General features: G+C 58.1%; 1 protein-coding gene across 8 annotated transcripts in view; it reads right to left on the bottom strand.

Annotated features, from left to right (window-relative positions):
* Positions 1 to 463: 463 nt before the first annotated feature.
* Positions 464 to 19,329, bottom strand: part of LLGL2 (LLGL scribble cell polarity complex component 2) — a 51,723-nt gene continuing 32,857 nt past the window's right edge. For 3 of the 8 annotated variants that reach the window (XM_033182178.1, XM_033182180.1, XM_033182179.1), the window contains exons 4-26: positions 18,300 to 18,381; positions 17,905 to 18,020; positions 17,324 to 17,482; positions 13,581 to 13,743; positions 13,294 to 13,426; positions 12,949 to 13,003; positions 11,937 to 12,091; positions 6,995 to 7,212; positions 6,844 to 6,911; positions 6,552 to 6,705; positions 6,358 to 6,462; positions 5,409 to 5,701; positions 5,170 to 5,320; positions 4,562 to 4,712; positions 3,884 to 4,000; positions 3,604 to 3,770; positions 2,377 to 2,641; positions 2,025 to 2,175; positions 1,683 to 1,711; positions 1,413 to 1,460; positions 1,176 to 1,218; positions 1,005 to 1,063; positions 464 to 802 (exon numbers count right to left, since the gene is read on the bottom strand). In XM_033182178.1, the coding sequence (XP_033038069.1) occupies positions 795 to 802; positions 1,005 to 1,063; positions 1,176 to 1,218; positions 1,413 to 1,460; positions 1,683 to 1,711; positions 2,025 to 2,175; positions 2,377 to 2,641; positions 3,604 to 3,770; positions 3,884 to 4,000; positions 4,562 to 4,712; positions 5,170 to 5,320; positions 5,409 to 5,701; positions 6,358 to 6,462; positions 6,552 to 6,705; positions 6,844 to 6,911; positions 6,995 to 7,212; positions 11,937 to 12,091; positions 12,949 to 13,003; positions 13,294 to 13,426; positions 13,581 to 13,743; positions 17,324 to 17,482; positions 17,905 to 18,020; positions 18,300 to 18,381 (2,890 nt within the window). In that variant the 3' untranslated portion in view covers positions 464 to 794. Of the gene's footprint in view, positions 803 to 1,004; positions 1,064 to 1,175; positions 1,219 to 1,412; positions 1,552 to 1,682; positions 1,712 to 2,024; positions 2,176 to 2,376; positions 2,642 to 3,603; positions 3,771 to 3,883; positions 4,001 to 4,561; positions 4,713 to 5,169; positions 5,321 to 5,408; positions 5,702 to 6,357; positions 6,463 to 6,551; positions 6,706 to 6,843; positions 6,912 to 6,994; positions 7,213 to 11,936; positions 12,092 to 12,948; positions 13,004 to 13,293; positions 13,427 to 13,580; positions 13,744 to 17,323; positions 17,483 to 17,904; positions 18,021 to 18,299; positions 18,382 to 19,329 lie in introns of those variants that run through there. The other 5 variants (XM_033182175.1, XM_033182176.1, XM_033182177.1 and 2 more) reach the window with 5 other exon arrangements.

Here is a 19,329-nt window from a genome sequence, read left to right as displayed (position 1 = left end):
TAGGTGCTCAACGAAGACGAGTCAATAAAGATCCAGCCCATGTCCAATCTAAAGAACCCAGCCCCTCCCCTGGGGGAGGCCTTTCTCCTTGGGGACCACCTCCCCTTCAGCAGCACCCCACAGTCCTCCCTGGTGTCTGGAGGAAGCCAACAGGTCTGAGATACTGGGGTGCCCTTCTCCTCCTGACAGTAGGGAAAGGCCAGCCAGGGGTGGCCAGGACCCAGGGAAACAAGTAAGGCAGACTCAAGATGGTTCGTGCTTGCCATGTGTTCCCAGAGAGGGAAGGCACAGCCGGGCTCAGACACAACTCAGCAGCTTGATTCACACGACTCCCAAAGTGGATTCTCCTGACGCCAGGCCAGGGCTAGAGCCTCAGGGGACAGGCAGGGTACCGGCTCCCACTTTGTATTCACATGGAAAATTTCTATACAACTGAAATACTAAAGTAGGTGGACCAGTCCAGTGAAGAGGTAATAGGTGTTTATTAAAAACTTTTTCACCCAGAGGCAGTTAACATGTATAACTTAAACCCCAGCCCACTACAAAAAGGGATGGGGGCAATAAAAACTGTGCAACATTGACCAAAGGACCCAGACAGACGAGGCCCGGGAAGGGCAGCCCCAGGGGCCGGGGCCTCTCCTCTCCCGAGGCCTGGAGCAGCTGCATTGTGGAAGCCGGGGCGCCCCTATCCCCTGGTGTGGCCCTGTGCACCGGCCTCTCCGGCTGGGGCAGGGACCTCCAAAAGGCCATCAGTAGTAGTGTGTGCTCATCGTGCTCCCTGGACGCTCAGCCACTCACTCTGCTGAAGGACACACAGGGACAGCTCAGGATCACCCTGGGCAGGACGGGGTGCCCCAGCTGCCCACACTGAGCCCAGACATGGTGCTTTCCAGGTCATCAGGGCACGTGTCGGCCCTGTGGGATCCAGGGGAGTGGGGCCAGGGCTCTTCCTCCCATCCCTTCCCAGCACATCCGGCAACTGCACTCAAGCCCAGAGCCCCCACCTCCGCCATTGCTGAGGCTGCACCCCATGGCCGCTCGACGTGAATGCCAGTTGAGGCTCCTGCATGGGCAAAGACAGGGGAGTCATGACCTCAGGGGGCCTCCACTCTCAGCGCTCCCGAGCCCCCTGGCAGAGCCTCGGGCCCCCCCAGCCAGCCTGGGTGGCGCCTCACCCGCGGTCTCCCTCCAGTGTGCTCTGGATTTCCTTCAGGACTCCTGCAGGCCGGGCGGGAACAGAGGCCCACTGAGACACTTGGGGCGGCCAGCCACAGCCTTTCCACCCCCTTTCACCATGGGTGTGGGATGGATCTGTCCCCTGCCTCAGGGTAACGGCCTGCCCAGCCTCCTTTGACCCTGACCCCTCCTTCCCCACCCCTCCTGCCAGCCCCACGCTCTCCCACCCAACTCACTCTCATCACTGAGCAGAGCGTGCTCCATCACCAAGCCGGGCTGCTTCTCTGGAAGGTAGAGGCCGGGTCAGGGAGCCCCGCCTGGGCCCTCCTCAGCCTGGCTTTCTCCTTACTGAGGTCGGGATGTGGAAGCCCAGGGCTGGAAGGAATGCCATCTCTACTCCCAGCCCAAACACTACCTGCTCACTCAGGACCCCTTCCCTCCCGTCCAGCCCCAGGTCTGGGCAGGGTGTGGCCCAGGTGTGCATGGGCCCAGGAGGCCTGTCTTACCCTTGCCATCACTCTGAGTCCCTGAGTTCCTGCGGGGAGAGAGACAGTGAGGACCAGGGCCTCTAGGCTCCCTACCCGGCTCTGAGAGCCCTGGTCCCATGAAGAACAAAGTCAATGGTGCAGCCTGCCCTGAGCAGGAGAGCCTGGGAGGTAAACTGAGTCCTGCCCTGGACTGCCAGCTTGCACGGGGCAAGGGGCACGCGAAGAGGTATAGAGAGCCAGAGCCTGGGAGGGTGGGCTGAGCTTGTGGGGAGGTGTCTCTGGCCAGGCAGCAGTGGGAGCCTCAGGGTATCTCAGAGAGGGCAGGGAGGGGCAGGAGAGGCCTCTGGCCCTTTCACTCACCTGGCTCGGCTCGGGGCCTTCTTGGGGCCTGCCCCGTTACCAGGGCGGTGGTTCTTGGTTTCTGCTGAATCCACCAGACACCGGGGCTCCACCAGCCACTTGGTGGAGAGAGAGAAGCGCTCGAACTCCGAGGGTGAGATCAGGTAGAAGCCTGGGGGTGGGGGCAATGCTAGTGGCCTGGCCTGGTGGCTGCCAAGGCCGCTTCCCAACCTGGGGGAGTAGGGGCCAGCGTTCCCTCGCAGTTCTCCGCTTAAGGCCCATCCAGTCTGGCCATGGCCACAACACCCTTGGCCACCCTTCCCGTCCCTGCAGGGCCCGGGGCCCCCACACCCGCCCAGCCCGGCTCGAACACCTTGGCCATATTTGGTGAAGACGCAGGAGGCGATGCCACTGACGTCCTCCCGGCGGATGCAGCTGTAGCGCACCTGGGGCTTCAGCAGTGGCAGCGACACCACCTGGATGTCACCCAGATTGGTGAGGACTGCCAGGTGGTGCTCCCCATAGTCCTCAGCTCGACGACTGCCGAAGTGGGCCACGCTGACCCGCCGCACCCTTGAGCCCTCCAGGGCCGTCAGCTTCAGCTTCAGCTTGGCACTCACCTTGGGCAGCGTGAACACCTGGGGGTGCGGGGTGGTCGTTCATGCCCATGGCCAAACCAGTTCTCCTGCGCAGTGCTGTAGGTGCTGGGGCCTCCCCTCCCCGCATGCCTCCCGGGGTCCTGGCAAACCCTTGGCTCTCAGAGGCACAGACACAGCCTGGGGGGGTGCCGAGGTCACTGACTTCCCTGTCTGGAATTTTTTTTTTTTTTTTTTGAGACAGAGTCTTGCTCTGTCGCCCAGGCTGGAGTACAGTGGTGTGATCTCAGCTCACTGCAAGCTCCGCCTCCCAGGTTCACATCATTCTCCTGCCTCAGCTTCCCAAGTAGTTGGGATTACAGGAGCCCGCTACCACACCCGGCTAAATTTCTGTATTTTTAGTAGGGATGGGGTTTCACCGTGTTAGCCAGGATGGTCTTGATCTCCTGACCTCGTGATCTGCCTGCCTCGGCCTCCTAAAGTGCTGGGATTACAGGTGGAAGCCACCGTGCCCAGCCTTTTTTTTTTTTTTCCGAGATAGAGTCTTGCTCTGTTGCCCAGGCTGAAGCACAATAGCGTGATCTCGGCTTACTGCAACCTCCACCTCAAGCAATTCTCCTGCCTCAGTCTCCCGAGTAGAGCTGGGATTACAGATGGCCGCCATCACGCCGGGCTAATTTTTTTTTGTATTTTTAGTAGAGTTGCGGTTTCACCATGTTGGCCAGGCTGGTCTCGAACTCCCGACCTTGTGATCTGGCCTCCCAAAGTGCTGGGATTATAGGCATGAGCCTGGCCTCCAGTCTGGATTTTATCCCTTCCACAGACATAGGTCCTACCTCAGTGTCCTCACATGAGACTCCCCTCTCCCTTATTTCCTGTGCTTCTGCAGCCCCCCAGACACCAATGCAAACAAGCTGAGGCCTAGCCATCATTTGTGCCCAAGGTCTGAGCCTCCTGGATGTCCCGGGGAGTCCCAGGGAGACCCGCCGCTGCCCGTGTGGCACCTTGAACTGCTCCTCCGACACAACGAGCAGCTGGTGGCTTCCCTGCATGTCAGGGCTCTTCGACAGATCATGGGCCACTTCGAGGGGCTCGGGAAGGGGTACGCTGTGTCCGTCGAGCACCAGGATGCCCACCACCGGCGCCCGGTGCATCAGCTGGATCTCCTTAGCTACGGGGAGGAGGTGGGTAGTGGGACTGTGTGGGGGTAGTGGGGTTGGAGCCACTCCCTGGCCCTAGCCCAGGCAGCCCGAGCACCCTCTGCTCTCCCTGCCCAGCACTCACCCTGCTCTGCCCGCACAGGCTCATCCATTCTCCGCTCAGCGGGGGGCACACGCAGGGAGAAGGCATAGATGGTGCCCCCGTTGGTGCCAGCCCACAGCGAGGGGCAGTGGTGGGAGCCTGCCGAGAAGCCATGTTTGGGTGTCTGACCCTTGGCGTGGGAGTCGGGTGGAGCTGGGCAACCAGGGCTTACTCCCAGGTTTTCCCTCCTGGGAGAGGCTGGAAGGCTCTCTGACAACCACACAGGCCGCAACCCAGAAGACCCCAGTCCCAGGTCAGCTCAGCCCTCGCTGCAATACAGCAGGGGAGAACCAGCCAGGGAGAGACGTGTTCTCTGGAGGCCAGTAGGCTCTGCCATCCCCGATCGTCACAGCTGCGCTAGGAGGAAGCTATCACTCCCTCATTTTACAGAGGAGCAAGCTGAGGCCCTGAAAGGCTAAGTGACGGGTCTGAGGCTATGCTTCTAAAGGGTGCTGCAGCCTGGATATAAAGCCAAGGCAAGCTGACTGGGAGGCCCAGGCAGGGGAGGGGAGGAAGCAGGCAGGGGCTGCAGTCTGCCCCTGCTCACAAGGGGAAACCCGCTTAGGTCCTACCAGCCAGGCAGGCAGCAGCCCCCGGCATGCCCCCAGGTCAGGGGGTATCGACTGCCCCCCGTCCCCCAGTCCCGGGCTGGTCACTCACTGTCCCTCAGGTAGGTGTCAGCAAAGTACAGCGTCCGGACGAAGCCTGTGAAGGAGTCCTCTGCCGAACGAGCCTCGATCTTGCGCTGCACAGGTGCCAGCTCCATGTTCTGGAGGCCTGACCGCTCAGTCTTGGCGCTCCCCTCCTGCACCTGCAAGGGGTGGGCCAGCCTAAGGGTCAGCTCTGGCCTCCCCTCCCCAGGAACAGTGCTTTGCTCAATGCCGATCCTTGCATCAGAAGGCTGGCCATGCCAGCCACCTGCCAGGTCTGTGTCTAGGAGGAACCTTGTCCAAGTGGGAGGTGCCCTTGGGGGAGACTACCTGGGTCCCCAGCACGTTGTAGAGAGAAAAAGGAAATCACTGACGTTTACTGGGGATTAGTTCTAGGGTAAGCATTACAGTTATTGCCTTTCTGCTCAGGAAGCTGAGGCAGAGAGAAGCAGCGTGACCTGCCTGAGGTCGCACATGGCAGCAAACCCATGCGACCTGGACCCTGAGTCTTGTTTGTAGCCCCTCAAGCCTGGGGAGCAGGGGCCATGTGGCCCCCTGCTGGCTGCTCTGAGCTGAACCTGGGTGGGTGGCCAGCCGCAACCTCCCCTCGGGCCTTACCTCTCCTGAGGGGCCAGCCGGGCGCCGCTTCCGGCTGGACACCCGGCTCCGACGCATCCGGCGGAATGACTGACGCAAGGACTTCTTGAGGGACTTGACGCGGGACAATGGGCCCTCCAAGGCCAGCTGGTCACTGGGGTGCAGCGTGCACCTTGGGGGGATGGCAGGCTGTCAATGCTGCTAGGTCCTGGGGGCCCCACTCCCAGCCCCCAGCCCCCAGCCCCAGCTGCCCTGCTCACTTAACAAAGACCTGCCGCCGCTGCTGGTGGTCAAAGAGGCCAAAGCCATGGCTGGTGCCGAAGGCCACGAGCCGCCACTCAGAGTGCAGGGCCAAGGAGGTGACCACAGCTGGGGGCTGGCACTGTACCAACACGAAGGGCTGAAAGCCAGGCTCAAAGCGCACAGGCCCTGAGCGGGCTGCCAGGCGCTCGTGCCCCTTCCAGCGGTAGCCCTCTTGGTCTTGCAGCAGGTCGGCCTCCACCTGCTCCACGGCCTGCTCCGCTGCCTCATCATTCAGTTCCAGTACCAGCACCTGGGCGGGGTGGCAGGCGGCTCAGCAAGCCCTCAGCAAAGGGACGGCAGGGCCCCAGGACGCTACTAGTGGGGACAGCAAAGGAGCTGAACCCAGGCCAAGGCCCAAGGCTCAAGGCTCAAGCAGGGAGAGGCCTCCGTCCAACCTCAGCTCTTAATTATTTTCTATTTATTTATTTTTTTGAGACGAGTCTTGCTCTGTTGCCCAGGCTGGAGTGCGGTGGCACGATCTTGGCTCACTGCAACCTCTGCCTCCTGGGTTCAAGTGATTCTCCTGCCTCAGCCTTCCAGTAGCTGAGATTACAGGCACACACCACCACGCCTGGCTAAGTTTTGTATTTTTAGTAGAGATGAGGTTTCACCATGTTGTCCAGGCTGGTCTCGAACTCCTGACCTCAGGTGATCCGCCTGCCTTGGTCTCCCAAAGTGCTGGGATTATAGGCGTGAGCCACCACACCTGGCCCACCCTTAATTCTGATTTCTGGAGAAGAAACAACCGTCCCAGGGACCTCCCGCCAAGGGGATCAAGCCACTTCCGTCCACTGGAAAAGCACAGGACACAGAAGGTGCATCAGGCAGGTGGCTGGCTCCTGTCCCTGCTGGTCCCAGTCATCCACCACTCCTCCCCAGCTCCCCCTCCCCGGCCCAGCCTGCTACCTGCCCTGCCGTGCCTGCCACAGCCAGGTAGCCACTGTACTTGCAGAGGAAGATCTTCTGGATGCCCAGCCGGGGGTCATCACTGTAGGGGTCAAAGGAGCCCACCTGGAGAAGGGGAGGGGCCCTCTGAGCGGCCATGGGGGCTGGACCCAGCTGGCCTCTGCCCTTCCTGGGTCCCAGGCTCCTCGCCTCACCTTGCGGAGTGGGGGCCACTCGTCCTCGCCCTGGGCACTGAGGTTCTCGTTGGGGTCCGTGTCGGTGAGGAACACGCGCACTGTGCTGAGTTTGTACAGCAGCCGCAAGCAGACACCTGAGGCATCCCAGAACCGCACCGTGCCGTCCTCGTGCCTGTGGGCAGAGCCCATCTGCCGGGCATGAGAGGGACGCCGGCCCGGGTGCCCAGGAGCTGGTTCGTCCACCTCAGGGCTCTGCTCCCACCCCACACATCCTCCTGGGGAGAGGAAGGGTAGCATCGAAGTCCCCTACCCTGTGAGCAGCAGATCCCTCTGGGGTGGGGCTGGGGTCAGGCTGGTGCCACCGTCAATTGGCCACTCCTAGAGAAAGAGACCAAGAAGTCTGTGGGAGAGTTTGTCTTGGGGCAGGCCTTGGGGTGGGACTGGGCCAGGGCTGGACCTACCATGGTGGAGAAGTGTGCGTTCTGCTGGCTGCCGGCGGCAATGATCCGCTCCCACAGCTTCAGGGGGATGTTGGAGACGTGGTGGGAGCAGGTGATGGCGGAACAGTGCAGGGAAGCCAGGTAGGGCAGCTGGACCGGTGGCCAGCCTGCTGTCTGCAGGTCAATCACCACCAGCTCCTCCTCAGCCAGCACCACCAGGGCATAGGGGTCGTCAAAGGCTGGGGTACAGGCCAAGGATCAGGGGCTAGGGCCAGGAGGAAGCAGCCCAGCCCTGCGGAATCAGAAGCTCCAGGGTTAGAGCCAGGGCATCTGCAGGTCCAGAAAGCCCTGCTCTTGGCTGCTTGAGCAAAGCCTTTCCACCTCCAGGAGGGCAGCAGGTGTGGGCAGCAGCTCTGGCTCTGTGTGCAAAGCTGCTGAGAGCTACCTGGCACAGGGCTCCTGGAGGGGATACACCTGGCTGGAAGGCAGAGTCCCAACCAGGATAGGAACCCCAGAGGGTGGGCCTGCCAACCCTCTTCCCTGGTTCCTCCTCCATGGGACCTGCTCTCCCTGCTCAGATGCACCTGCCAAGCCTCTCCCAATAGGCAGCGGCAAGCGTGGTCTTCGGCACACCAGTTGCTAGGGGTGGCATTTTCTTTACTGCACACAATCACCTCACCTCACTCAGGCCTGGCCCCAGCTAGTGTTCAATAAACGTGCACTGGACGATGAAACCATTTATGTTTTTTTTTTTCTTTTCTTTTCTTGAGACAGGGTCTCACACTCTGTTGCCCAGGCTGGAGTACAGTGGTGTGATCTTGGCTCATTGCAACCTCCACCTCCCGGTTCAAGCGATCCTTCTGCCTCAGGCTCCCAAGTAGCTGGGATTACAAGTGTGAGCCACGATACCCAGCTAACTTTTGTATTTTTGGTAGCGAGCGGGCTGGTGTTGAACTCCTGGGCTCAAGTGATCTGCCCACCTCGGCCTCCCAAAATGCTGGGATTACAGGCATGAGCCACCGTGCCCAGGCTTTTTTTCCTCTTTTTTTTTTGAGATGGAGTCTTCCTCTGTCACCCAGGCTGGAGTGCAGTGGTGCGATCTCGGCTCACTGCAACCTCGGCCTCCAGGGTTCAAGCGATTCTCCTGCCTCAGCCTCCTGAGTAGCTGGGATTACAGGCGCCCACCACCACGCCTGGCTAAGTTTTGTGTTTTTCTTTTTTATTTTTTCTGAGATGGAGTTTCGCTCTTGTTGCCCAGGCTGGAGTGCAATGGCATGATCTCGGCTCACCACAACCTCTGCCTCCCAGGTTCAAGCGATTCTCCTGCCTCAGCCTCTCGAGTAACTGGGATTACAGGCACGTGCCACCAACACCTGGCTAATTTTGTATTTTTAGTAGAGACAGGGTTTCATCATGTTGGCCAGGCTGGTCTCGAACCTCTAACCTCAGGTGATCTGCCCTCCTCGGCCTCCCAAAGTGCTAGGATTACAGCTGAGCCACTGCCCCTGGCTGACGCTGCCTCTTTGAAGCGCTTGTCCTCCCTGCTCCTCTGGGGTCTGCTGCCCGCTGGCTGCTCCCAGGTGTTCTTGGCCAGATCCCCACCAAACTCCATGCCTCCAAGGCTTGAGGGTGCCTGGGCTCAGCTTTCCCATGGCTTCTCTTCTGTCTTCCTCACCACCTGGGCAGCCTCCTCAGGGCCCCTGGTTTCACATCTCTCTCTTTTTCTTTTCTTTTTTCTTTTTTTTTTTTTTTTTGTTGAGACGGAGTCTCGTTCTATCACCCAGGCTGGAGTGCAGTGGTGTGAGCTCGGCTCACTGAAAGCTCTGCCTCCCGGGTTCACACCATTCTCCTGCCTCAGCCTCCCAAGTAGCTGGGACTACAGGTGCCCGCCACCATGCTCGGCTAATTTTTTGTTGTTGTTGTTGTATTTTTAGTAGACACGGGGTTTCACTGTGTTAGCCAGGATGGTCTTGATCTCCTGACCTCGTGATCCGCCCATCTTGGCCTCCCAAAGTGCTGGGATTATAGGCGTGAACCACTGCGCCTGGCCTCTTTTTTTTTTCTTTAAACTTCAAAATCATTGAGCAGCCTTCACACATCTCTGCATGGATGACTCCAAATGGACACCTTCCTGATCTCTCCTCTGAACTCCAGACCCATAAGCCCCAGCTGTGTACTCGGCATCTCCCTTATGGGTCTGGAGATCAGAGGAGAGATTAAGTCCTCAGATTTGATTCCCGCCCAGCTGAGCTTGCTGCACCCTCTTGCCACTACCTTCTCCAGGATTCCTGGTGCTCCCAGTAAACCCTCATGTCATCCTTGACTGATCTCTCCTCCCCTCACTCACCTCTCCCTAGACAAGGAGCCAACAAATTACAGCCCGAGGGCCAAATCTGGCCTCCTGCCTCTTCCTGTCAATACGGCTGTCCTGGAACACAGATACACCCCTTGTGCTGTCTGTGGCTACATGTGCTCTGCAGTGGCATTAGGCTGAGTAGCTGTGGTGAAGAAAGCCACCCAGCACTTGATAGCAACAGTCTGTGAGCCCTGACCCGGCCCCTCGGTCAATGCTGAATGTTAGAAAAGACAATGCAACCCCAGCCACCTTCTGTCAGCCCCACGGCCGGCACCGCAGCCCAAGCCGAGGTCACCTCTCCCTCGACTCTCACAGGGCTCCCGTCTTGGCTCCACTCTGTGTTCCCCACATGGCAGCCAGACAGATCCTTTTAGAGCAGAGGCTAGATCATGGCACCCCTGCTCAGGCCCTCATCTCCCTGAAATCCTAAGTCCTTACCGTGCCTCCACGGCTCTATACGATCTGGCGTTGGCCACGTCTGGACCCGTACAGGGGCCATTCTGCCCTCTCTTCGCCCCTACCTCACTGGAGCAAGCCAAGAGCCCTTCCAGCTCAGTCTGCACCCCATGTCCCTACGGGGCAAGCCCTCTCTCAGACTGTTCCTGTGTCTGCACAAATATGTCCCCTTATCAGGGAGGCCTTGCTAACCCTCGTCAAAACCAGCACTGCTGTCCTCTGCCTGGCTTTTTTCTTATCTCTAACATTATTTGGGAACCTGCTCACTCTGTCCACATACTCAGATCTAAGTTCCATGGGAACAGGGGCCCCATCTGTTTCTAGAGCAGGGCCTGGCATGTAGCAGTTGTTCATTAAACAGGAAAGCCTACCAGGGCCAGCTGGGTCACAACCCGGCACGGCAAAACCATCACGTGAGAGCCTCAGGGTGCCCATGTATCATCTGAGGGAAGCACTGTTTATCAGGCATCCATCTCCTGGCCTGCCGGACTGTGGGGAGTTGGGGACACAGAGGGACAACTGCAGGAAGGTGGCCTGTCCTAGAAAGCCCCAGCAGTCTCGAATTTGTAGCTCAGCAAGTTTCTCCCCTCCCTTCCTGACCTTTCCGCTGGGAATCAGGTAACTCAGCCTGGGGAGTGTGGCCACCATAGCCCAAGAGGCCCCTGCTCTGTGCCAACATGGCCCGAATGTTGTGGAAAGAGCAGAGCTGGGCCTTGCTCTGAGCATCCAGGGTGTGAAGAGGGAAGAGAGGCTGAGAAAGAAAGAAAAGCAGGTTTGGGGTTCCCCTGAACAGGGTAGAGGCCGTGAGTACACAGACCAGGTGTTCTGAACAGCCCCGCCCCCTCACCTTTCGGCCTCAGGCCCTTTCAGGCCAGCGTCATTAGGAGAGGGCCCTCCCTGCTGGAGAGCTCCTGCAGGCCTCCTCTCCAGGTTTCAACAGCAGCCCTTTCTGGTCTTGCCTGTCACACTATTTACAAGGCTGACTCAGGGCTCTGCCGGTCCTGCTGGAGCTCCAGGAGGCTGCACAGCCAACGTCTGCCCTGCCCAGAAGGCGGGCTTTGCCATCTCTAAGCTAGGACCCTTTTGCCTCAGCAGGGTGGGTGTTAAATCCAACAGTACAGATCAGCTCCCTGTGGACTAAGTGCCATTACAGTCTGGAAAGGGCAGAGAGCCCAGGGCAGGGAGGAGGTGTGGCTGGGCTGGGTCTCTAGCTGGGGAGGGTGGCAGAGAGGCAGAGAAAGGAGCTGTAGGCCTTCATGACACTTCACCTTGGGGTGCAGTAAGGCTAAGGGACAGTGGTAGGCTTAGGAACACTTGTGCAGGCCAGGCGCGGTGGCTCAAGCCTGTAATCCCAGCACTTTGGGAAGCCGAGACGGGTGGATCACGAGGTCAGGAGATAGAGACCATCCTGGCTAACATGGTGAAACCCCATCTCTACTAAAAAAAAAAATACAAAAAACTAGCCGGGCGAGGTGGCAGGCGCCTGCAGTCCCAGCTACTCGGGAGGCTGAGGCAGGAGAATGGTGTGAACCCGGGAGGCGGAGCTTGCAGTGAGCCGAGATTTTGCCACTGCACTCCAGTCTGGGCGACAGAGCGAGACTCCGCCTCAAAAAAAAAAAAAAAAAAAGGAACACTTGTGCAGAGCCCCGCCTTTTTTTTTTGGAGACATGGTCTGGCTATGTCACCCAGGCTGAGTGCAGTGGCATGCTCCTGGCTTGCCGCAACCTCCACCTCCCGGGCTCAAGTGATCCTCCCACCTGAGTCAAGGATGACATGAGGGTTTACTGGGAGCACCAGGAATCCTGGAGAAGGTAGTGGCAAGAGGGTGCAGCAAGCTCAGCTGGGCGGGAATCAAATCTGAGGACTTAATCTCTCCTCTGATCTCCAGACCTCCAGCCTCCTGAGTAGCTGGGACTACAGGTATGTGCCACGACACCCAGCTAATTTTTTAATTTTTTGTAGAGACAAGGGTCTCCCTGTGTTGTCCAGGCTGGACTTGAACTGCTGGGCTCAAGCGATCCTCCCACCTTGGCCTCCCAAAGTGCTGGGGTTACAGGCAGGAGCCACTGCACCTGGCCTTGTCTTTACTGATGACCCTGCCCCACACCTCCCACACCTAACCCTGGGCACCCACTCCTGAAGCTCTCCTACCGGCTGCAGGGTCCGCCTCTGTGAGGACAGTAAAGTCGATGACACGGGAGGTAAAGTCGAAGGCCGTCTGCTGGCCATCGTGGATCACTGAGATGCAGTGGCGGTCCCCGTAGCTGGCCCGTGGCATGCCGCCCTGGAAGATGGTGAAGGGCAACCTGGCAGGCACAGAGAAGCAGCAGTGGGCTGGGGCTCCTGGCACGGCCTCAACAGCCACAGACCAGCGATCAAAGTGACCACTCAGTCAAGGTCCCCAGGAGCAGGGGAGACTGGACCCCATCTCCTTCCAACTGCTACAGCCCAGGAGTACTTGGGGGTAAGGTGAGAGGCATCCAGGCTGGTGGCTCTGAGTCTTGGCAGCCACTCCTGCCTCAAGCTGGGTGCTCCCCCCAATTCTTTTTTTTTTTTTTTTTGAGACGGAGTCTTGCTTTGTTGCCCAGGCTGGAGTGCAGCGGCCGGATCTCAGCTCACTGCAAGCTCCGCCTCCCGGGTTCACGCCATTCTCCTGCCTCAGCCTCCCAAGCAGCTGGGACTACAGGTGCCCGCCACCTCACCCGGCTAGTTTTTTGTATTTTTAGTAGAGATGGGGTTTCACCGTGTTAGCCAGGATGGTCTCGATCTCCTGACCTTGCGAACCGCCCGTCTCGGCCTCCCAAAGTGCTGGGATTACAGGCGTGAGCCACCGTGCCCAGCCCTGCCCCCAATTCTGTTTGAACATCATCCAAAGTGATTTTGTCAGAAGAAACAGGGCTGCCACTAAAGGAATTTGAGACCTGCCGCTCAGCACGGTCTCTTTGGGAGGGTGGAAGGAAGGAGCAGGAATGAACTTGGCAGGAATTGGGCTGCTCAAAGACGTGAATAGCATCTACCCTCTCAACCCTCCCTGGTGTCCAAGACCCCAACATGGGACCTGAGAGTGTTCACTGGCACCATCTTCCCAGGCAGAGGCCTAAGTGACCTTTCCAGCCCTTCAGGAAGGCTCTGGAGAGGAAAGAGGACCAGCGCGGATACCTACCCCTGCCTAGTGGTCAGCCAGAGGATTTTGGTAATTGCTTTGCAAGGAAAGGGACCTGAAAGGAAAGAAATCGGCTTGAACAGATCCTCCAACTCTCAGACAAGTGTCAGTCCCCACAGGCACAGTTGCCTCAAGCTCATGCCCATATGCATGTGGTAGATCTGTGCTTGGGACTCTTGCTCTGAGAAGTTCCCCCAAGAAACTGGGTGAGGGGAACGCTGCTGTGTGGCTTTGGACAAAGCCTTTACCCTCTCTTGCCCTGGAGTTTGCTTCAGAGTTGAGCATCCTGCACCTGAATCCAGGAGGCACTGGGGGTGGGCCCTGCCCGGCGGGTGAAACACTGACCGTAAGGCACGAGGCTGCGGAGGGGCTCTGGTTGCTGGGCGTCGCTGGACACGGGCCACTGGCAGTAGCTGCCATCGGAGTGACAGCTGACGAGTAGGCGGCCATCCCGCTGCCACCAGATGTTCTCCAGTTGCTATGGAGGAAGAGGAGAGAGACAGAGGGCAGCACGCTGGACGAAGGCAGCATTCCCATCGCCTGCACCCCATGCCTCTGCACAGAGCATGTATGTGCCACATGGGGCCCTGGGACAGCAACACGGCGCCCGCCATGTCCTGGGCACTGCCTACCTGGCTGCTGAGGAAGTGGTAGAGCACATGGCTGGCCTGCAGGTCCCAGATGACAACAAGACCTCGGCTGTAGCCGATGAGGATCTGGTTGGGGTCTCGAGGGTGCTCCTGCAGCGCCTCCACCATCTCGAACACCCGCCGGTGGCGGGCCTCCTCTGGCAACCTGGGCGAGGGGAGTGCCGTGAGCCTCCGATGCCATCCACCAGGGGGAATGGCCCCCAGCATGGCACAGCCACAGGGCTCCCTATGCAGAGGTGGCTGCTCCATGTGCCAGCATGGAAATATGGCTAGGGGCTGGGCGCGGTGGATGGCTGAGTGTGGTGGCTTATGCCTGTAATCCCAGCACTTTGGGAGCCCAAGGTGGGCACGTCATTTGAGGTCAGGAGTTCGAGACCAGCCTGGCCAACATGGCAAAACCCTGTCTCTACTAAAAATACACAAAATTAGCCGGGCATGGTGGCAGATGCCTGTAATCCCAGCTACGCCGGAGGTGGAGGCAGGAGAAATGCTTGAAACCAGGAGGCAGAGATCACAGTGAGCCGAGATCACGCCACTGCACTCCAGCCTGGGTGACAGAGTGACACTCCATTTCAAAAAAAAAAGGAAAGATGGCTAGGACATGTCACCAAGGGGAGAGGGGGCAGCATGTAGAACAAGACAGGGACATGGAGACAACCTCCAGTGATGTAAACACAGGCGGTACAACTATAAGGCAAGACAAGGCAGTGACTTCTGGAAACGTCAACGTGGGCGCAAGAGGGAGCCTTGACTAGCAAGGGTGCGTGAGGCCCCCGGAGGGCATCAAAGTTCTATTTCTATGCCTGGGGGGATGGCTGTAAGGATGCTCTACAAGAATCTGTTAAACTGTACATTCATATTCAGTGCATTTTTGCAAAAGGGAGTGTTTAATAATAAAGAAGTTTTTCAGCCCCATAAAACAAAACTCTGTGAGTTGGCCTGGCCCTGGAGCCTTGACCCCTCCCCTGTCTCCAGGCCTGGAATGCTGACCTGAGGGCTGGAGGTGTTGCAGCCAACAAAAAACCACAAGGCATCAGGCACAGGACCAACAGCCAACAGCGAAGATGTGGGAAGCGCACCAAGCCTGGACCCAAGCCACACTAAACCCAAGCTCTCCACATTATCTATACCTGGCACATCTACCGCTGGCACTGACCTCACTGACATTAGAATCTGAATCGAGAGTGAGAGTTGAAGGGGACTTTAATATTTAATTTTTAATTTTTTTTTTTTTTTTGAGATGGAGTCTCGCTCTGTTGCCCAGGCTGGAGTGCAGTGGTGCGACCTTGGCTCACTGCAACCTCCACCTCCCGGGTTCAAGCGATTCTCCTGGTTCAGCCTCCCGAGTATCTGAGATTACAGGTACCCACGACCATGCCAGGCTAATTTTTTATATTTTTAGTAGAGACGGGGTTTCGCAATGTTGGCCAGGCTGGTCTCGAACTCCTGACCTCAGGCGATCTCCGCCTCCCAAAGTGCTGGGATTACAGGCGTGAGCCACTGCGCCCAGCCTAATTTTTAATTTTTTTAGAGACAGGATCTCATTCTGTCACTCAGGCTGGAGGGTAGTGACCTGATCATGGCTCACTGCAGCCTCCAACTCCTGGGCTCAAGTGATCCTCTCACCTCCCAAGTAGCTAAGACCACAGGCGTGTGCCACCTTGCCCAATTAATTTTTATTTTTTGTGGGGAGAGACAGGGTCTTGCTATGTTGCCCAGGCTGGTCTCAAATTCCTGGCCTCAAGCAACCCTCCCATCTCAGTCTCCAAAAGGGCCGAGATTACAAGTGTGAGCAACTGTGCCCATCTAGATATTCTTAATAAATGCAAATAATGCCCTTATACAGATGAAAATTGTTAGACAGTTAGAGGGCTTCCAACTTTTTGCCATTAAAAACAGCCTTACAATGATCATTGTTATCCTGTATCTTTACACAGAGACTTCTCAGAGATAGAGCTGCAAGACTAAAGGGCTGGATGTTTTAAAAACTTAGATAAGTGTCATGAAGTGGACGATAATGTAAACTGCCAAAAGGGGCCGGGCACGGTGGCTCACACCTGTAACCCCAACACTTTGGGACGTGGAAGTGGGTGGATCACCTGAGGTCAGGAGTTCGAGACCAGCCTGGCCAACATGGTGAAATCCCGTCTCTACTAAAAATACAAAAACAAGCTGGGCGTGATGGCGTATGCCTGTAATCCCAGCTACTCGGGAGGCTGAGGCAGGAGAATCATTTGAACCCGGGAAGCAGAGGTTGCAATGAGCTGAGATCGTGCCACTGTACTCCGGCCTGGGACAGAGTAAGACTCTCTGTCAAAAAAAATGTTTTGTTGTTACTGTTTTTTTTAATAAATAAACAAACTGGGCCAGGCGCTGTGGCTCATGCCTGTAATCCCAGCGCTTTGGGAGGCCGAGGCAGGCAGATCACCTGAGGTTGGGAGTTTGACACTAGTCTGACCAACATGGTGAAATCCTGTCTCTACTAAAAATACAAAATTAGCTGGGCGTGGTGGCACATGCCTGTAATCCCAGCTACTTGGGAGGCTGAGGCAGGAGAACCACTTGAACCCAGGAAGCAGAGGCTGCAGTGTGCTAAGATCGTGTCACTGCATTCCAGCCTGGGCAACAAGAGTGAAACTCCATCTCAAAAATAAAATATAATACAAAATAAAATAAACTGGCAGGAGGGGCTCTCAGGGCACGTGGGCCCCCCTGCCAACTAGACTCCACCAGCTAACTACAGGGTGAGGCTGGGCACTGGTGTGGCCACCTGCTGGGGTGCACATCCCACGCCGTCCTGCCCACAGGCTGTGTCCCACTGTGGTACTTGTCATCCTGCAAAGTGTTCTGCTCTGACCTTGGGCACACTGCCCCAGCCCTACCCTGCTGAACCGGAAAGGCAGAGGTCTGCACTCAGAGGGATATAGCCCCAAGTGGGATCCTCCCAGCCCAGCAATGCCCTGCCCTGGGCAGATGGTCCCTGCTTCATTACCATCCAGCGCTGGAGAGATGGGCTGGCCAGCTGCAGGAGTGTGTCCCGGGCCCAGTCCAAAGCCTTGCAGGGCCAGGGGCCAGCACCCTGGCCTCCTCCTGCCCCTTGGAACCACAGATCATTCCACCACAAGCGACCCGGCCCCCACATGATCCTGTCAGACGCTATCCCCTCTTTTTTTGGGTCCCATCCCATTCTCCGCAACGGGACCTGATCTGACTCCCTCTCTATCATAGTTCCGTAGACAAGGAGCAAAGCTTCTGAAATGATCTCAATAGACCCACATGCCTGTGGCGGTCAAGGCTTTTTAGCCACAGAGCCTGCGAGCAAATGGAACCTCAGCAAAGTGCCCACAGCACAGGGTGGCACCAGGAGCTGCTCCAGTGATGCAGGGAGGTCTGGGCCTGACTTCCCTGCTATGGAGCCCCTGGGGTTTTGAAACCCATGGCAAGTGCAAAGGACACTGGACTGAGAGTCGGTGACGTTACACAGTCATTTGGGGCCTTTAGACAAGGGACCCCCCAAAGTCCCCTTTTTAGTGCTATGACGCTAACCTATGATAGGCCAATAGGTTCTCAGTAGGGGACAGGTAGGAAGCCAAGAGCCTCCCCTGCTAGCCCCATAGAATTCCCAGCAGAGAAATGACAGCTCCTGAGAGAGTCCTGGGACCAAGGGGAGAAGCCATGCCTAACTTGAGGGGATGGGGTTAACAGCAGCCGGGCTCTGGGCTCACCGCTGCAGCACCGCGTCCGAGCTGATGGTCCGGTCCTCCAGCGCGCGAAAAGCTGGCAGCTGCACCACAAACACGTTGCCGCTCTCGGTGCCCAGGTAGAGCAGTTCGCACGAGGAATGGGGCAGGACCACGGTGATCTGTGTGGCACTGGGGGCAGCCCTGTGATAAGAACAGCTGCCCGTGAGCTGACCGCTGCCCAGCAGGGGAGACCCCACGGACAGGGTCCCCTGACTCCGAGGAAAACAAGCCCATGAAAATTCATGGGGTTCATAACCTTTCAGTCCAGGACAAACACTGGTCACTTTCTGCCAAGACAGGAGACAGATGGCAGAGGCTGGGCTAGGAGGTAGGAAAGATGCCAGGGGCCCTCCAGCATAACACGGGGTGTGGGCAGATGGAGGAGGTGGGCTGCAGCCCCACCCACTCCTCGGAGCACCTGAGTATGGCGTTGCATCGGGTCAAACGCATGCCAGGCACTGCCAGGGGCGCAACAGGCCCCACAAAGGGTGAGTCCACTCCTCAGCTAAGGGCAAGGGTCAGGCTGGGCTGGGAGTGGAAGGGGTTGGGGACTGAGCCCTTACCCTGGGGGGCTACGCAGTGTGAAGCTCTCATCCTCCTGCAGCTCCGATGCTCCGCCCTTGACCTTCAGGCTCCAAAGGTGCAGGCTGTTGTCATCCAGCAGGGTGACCAGCTGGCACTGGCGAGGGCACAGGGATGGGAGCATGTGGTCTTGCTACCCAGCAAGGCCTTTACACACTGGGGCCGCCCAGCCCGAGCTGGTTGTTGCAAAGACCCCCGGGCCACTCCCAGGGTGGCCCATGAGCCCTAGCTATGGAAAGGGAGGGGGTCCCAGGCCTTTCCATCAGCAGCAAACCTAGGGCCACTGAATGCCGGCCTCTCCACACCAGCCCTGCTGGAAGCAGTGAGGGCAAGGAAGGTGTGGAGGTGGCTTCCTGTCCCACCCCAAGTCCCTCACCTGGCCAGGCAGGAGGTGGATCTGCGTCACTGCGTTGTTCTCCCGGTGCAGCCCCATGAACTCCACACCCGGGGCTCCATAGCTATCAGCAGGCTCAGGAAAGTTCTGGAAGGCCGGACACCATCCCCTGCCCACCTTGAGTGCCAGGCCCTCGGGGCCCACGTGCAATGAGTGCAAACACAGAGAGGGGCTGCCCTCCCCGCAGGCAGCAGGACCCATGCATGGAGCCTGGGATGGGGGAGGAGACACAGCAGCCCTGGCCCTGGGGCACCAGGCCAGTGACCTGACCCCTGGGAGATTTTTCCCAGTTAGGCCGGTGGGAGCAACTCCATAGAAAGGTGAAGCCCTACCCTGGCAACGGTCAGGCTGCTACCCTGATCCTGAGCTGCAACAGACATGTTGGCTGTCGCTTGGTAGCACCTGTGAAAAAACACACGGCCTATCCCCAACAGCCTCAGCACCAGGGATTGGTAACCAAAATCTGGCTGTGGCCTGGCAATGATTAACCAGCGAGGGAAGGCTGAGCCAGCAGCAAGGCCCTGGCCCTCTGTGTACACCAGCCCAGCCTGGAACTCGAGCACTCCATACCCCTCCCCCACACCGGGCAGAGGAGAAGAGGGAGGTCAGGCTCCGCTGGAGGTGGCAGTCAAGCTATCGGAGGTGGTCCCTCATCTCTCAACTCCCTTGGGTCCTGCCCTGGGAGCACAGATCAGACTGGCGGGGTGCCCAACCTGATCCGGTTTTTCATCTCTGAAAACACCGGGAGCCCCCAGTTGGCCAGAACCAGTGCTCTGGATAAAAGATGACCCAACTGGACAACGTCCAGCCTCAGGCCGGGGAAGGACTGTCCCTGCCAGGCGGAGCCCTCTCCACTCTCTGCTGCCTGTGGGGGTGGGGGTGAAATTTGGAAGATGGCTGCCTGAGCCCAGCTTTCCTGGCCCAAGGCCACCCCACCTCTGCTTGTGGATAGGGACCTGGGGCCAGTCCACCTCTGATTCTTATCATGATAGGTTAAAAATCAAAACTGCAG

This window comes from Trachypithecus francoisi, unplaced genomic scaffold (assembly GCF_009764315.1).
Source record: "Trachypithecus francoisi isolate TF-2019V2 unplaced genomic scaffold, Tfra_2.0 Lachesis_group20, whole genome shotgun sequence".
NCBI classification, from domain to species: domain Eukaryota; kingdom Metazoa; phylum Chordata; class Mammalia; order Primates; family Cercopithecidae; genus Trachypithecus; species Trachypithecus francoisi.
Note: the sequence above shows the minus strand (reverse complement) of the source record. Positions and strands in the feature narration are given on the sequence as shown.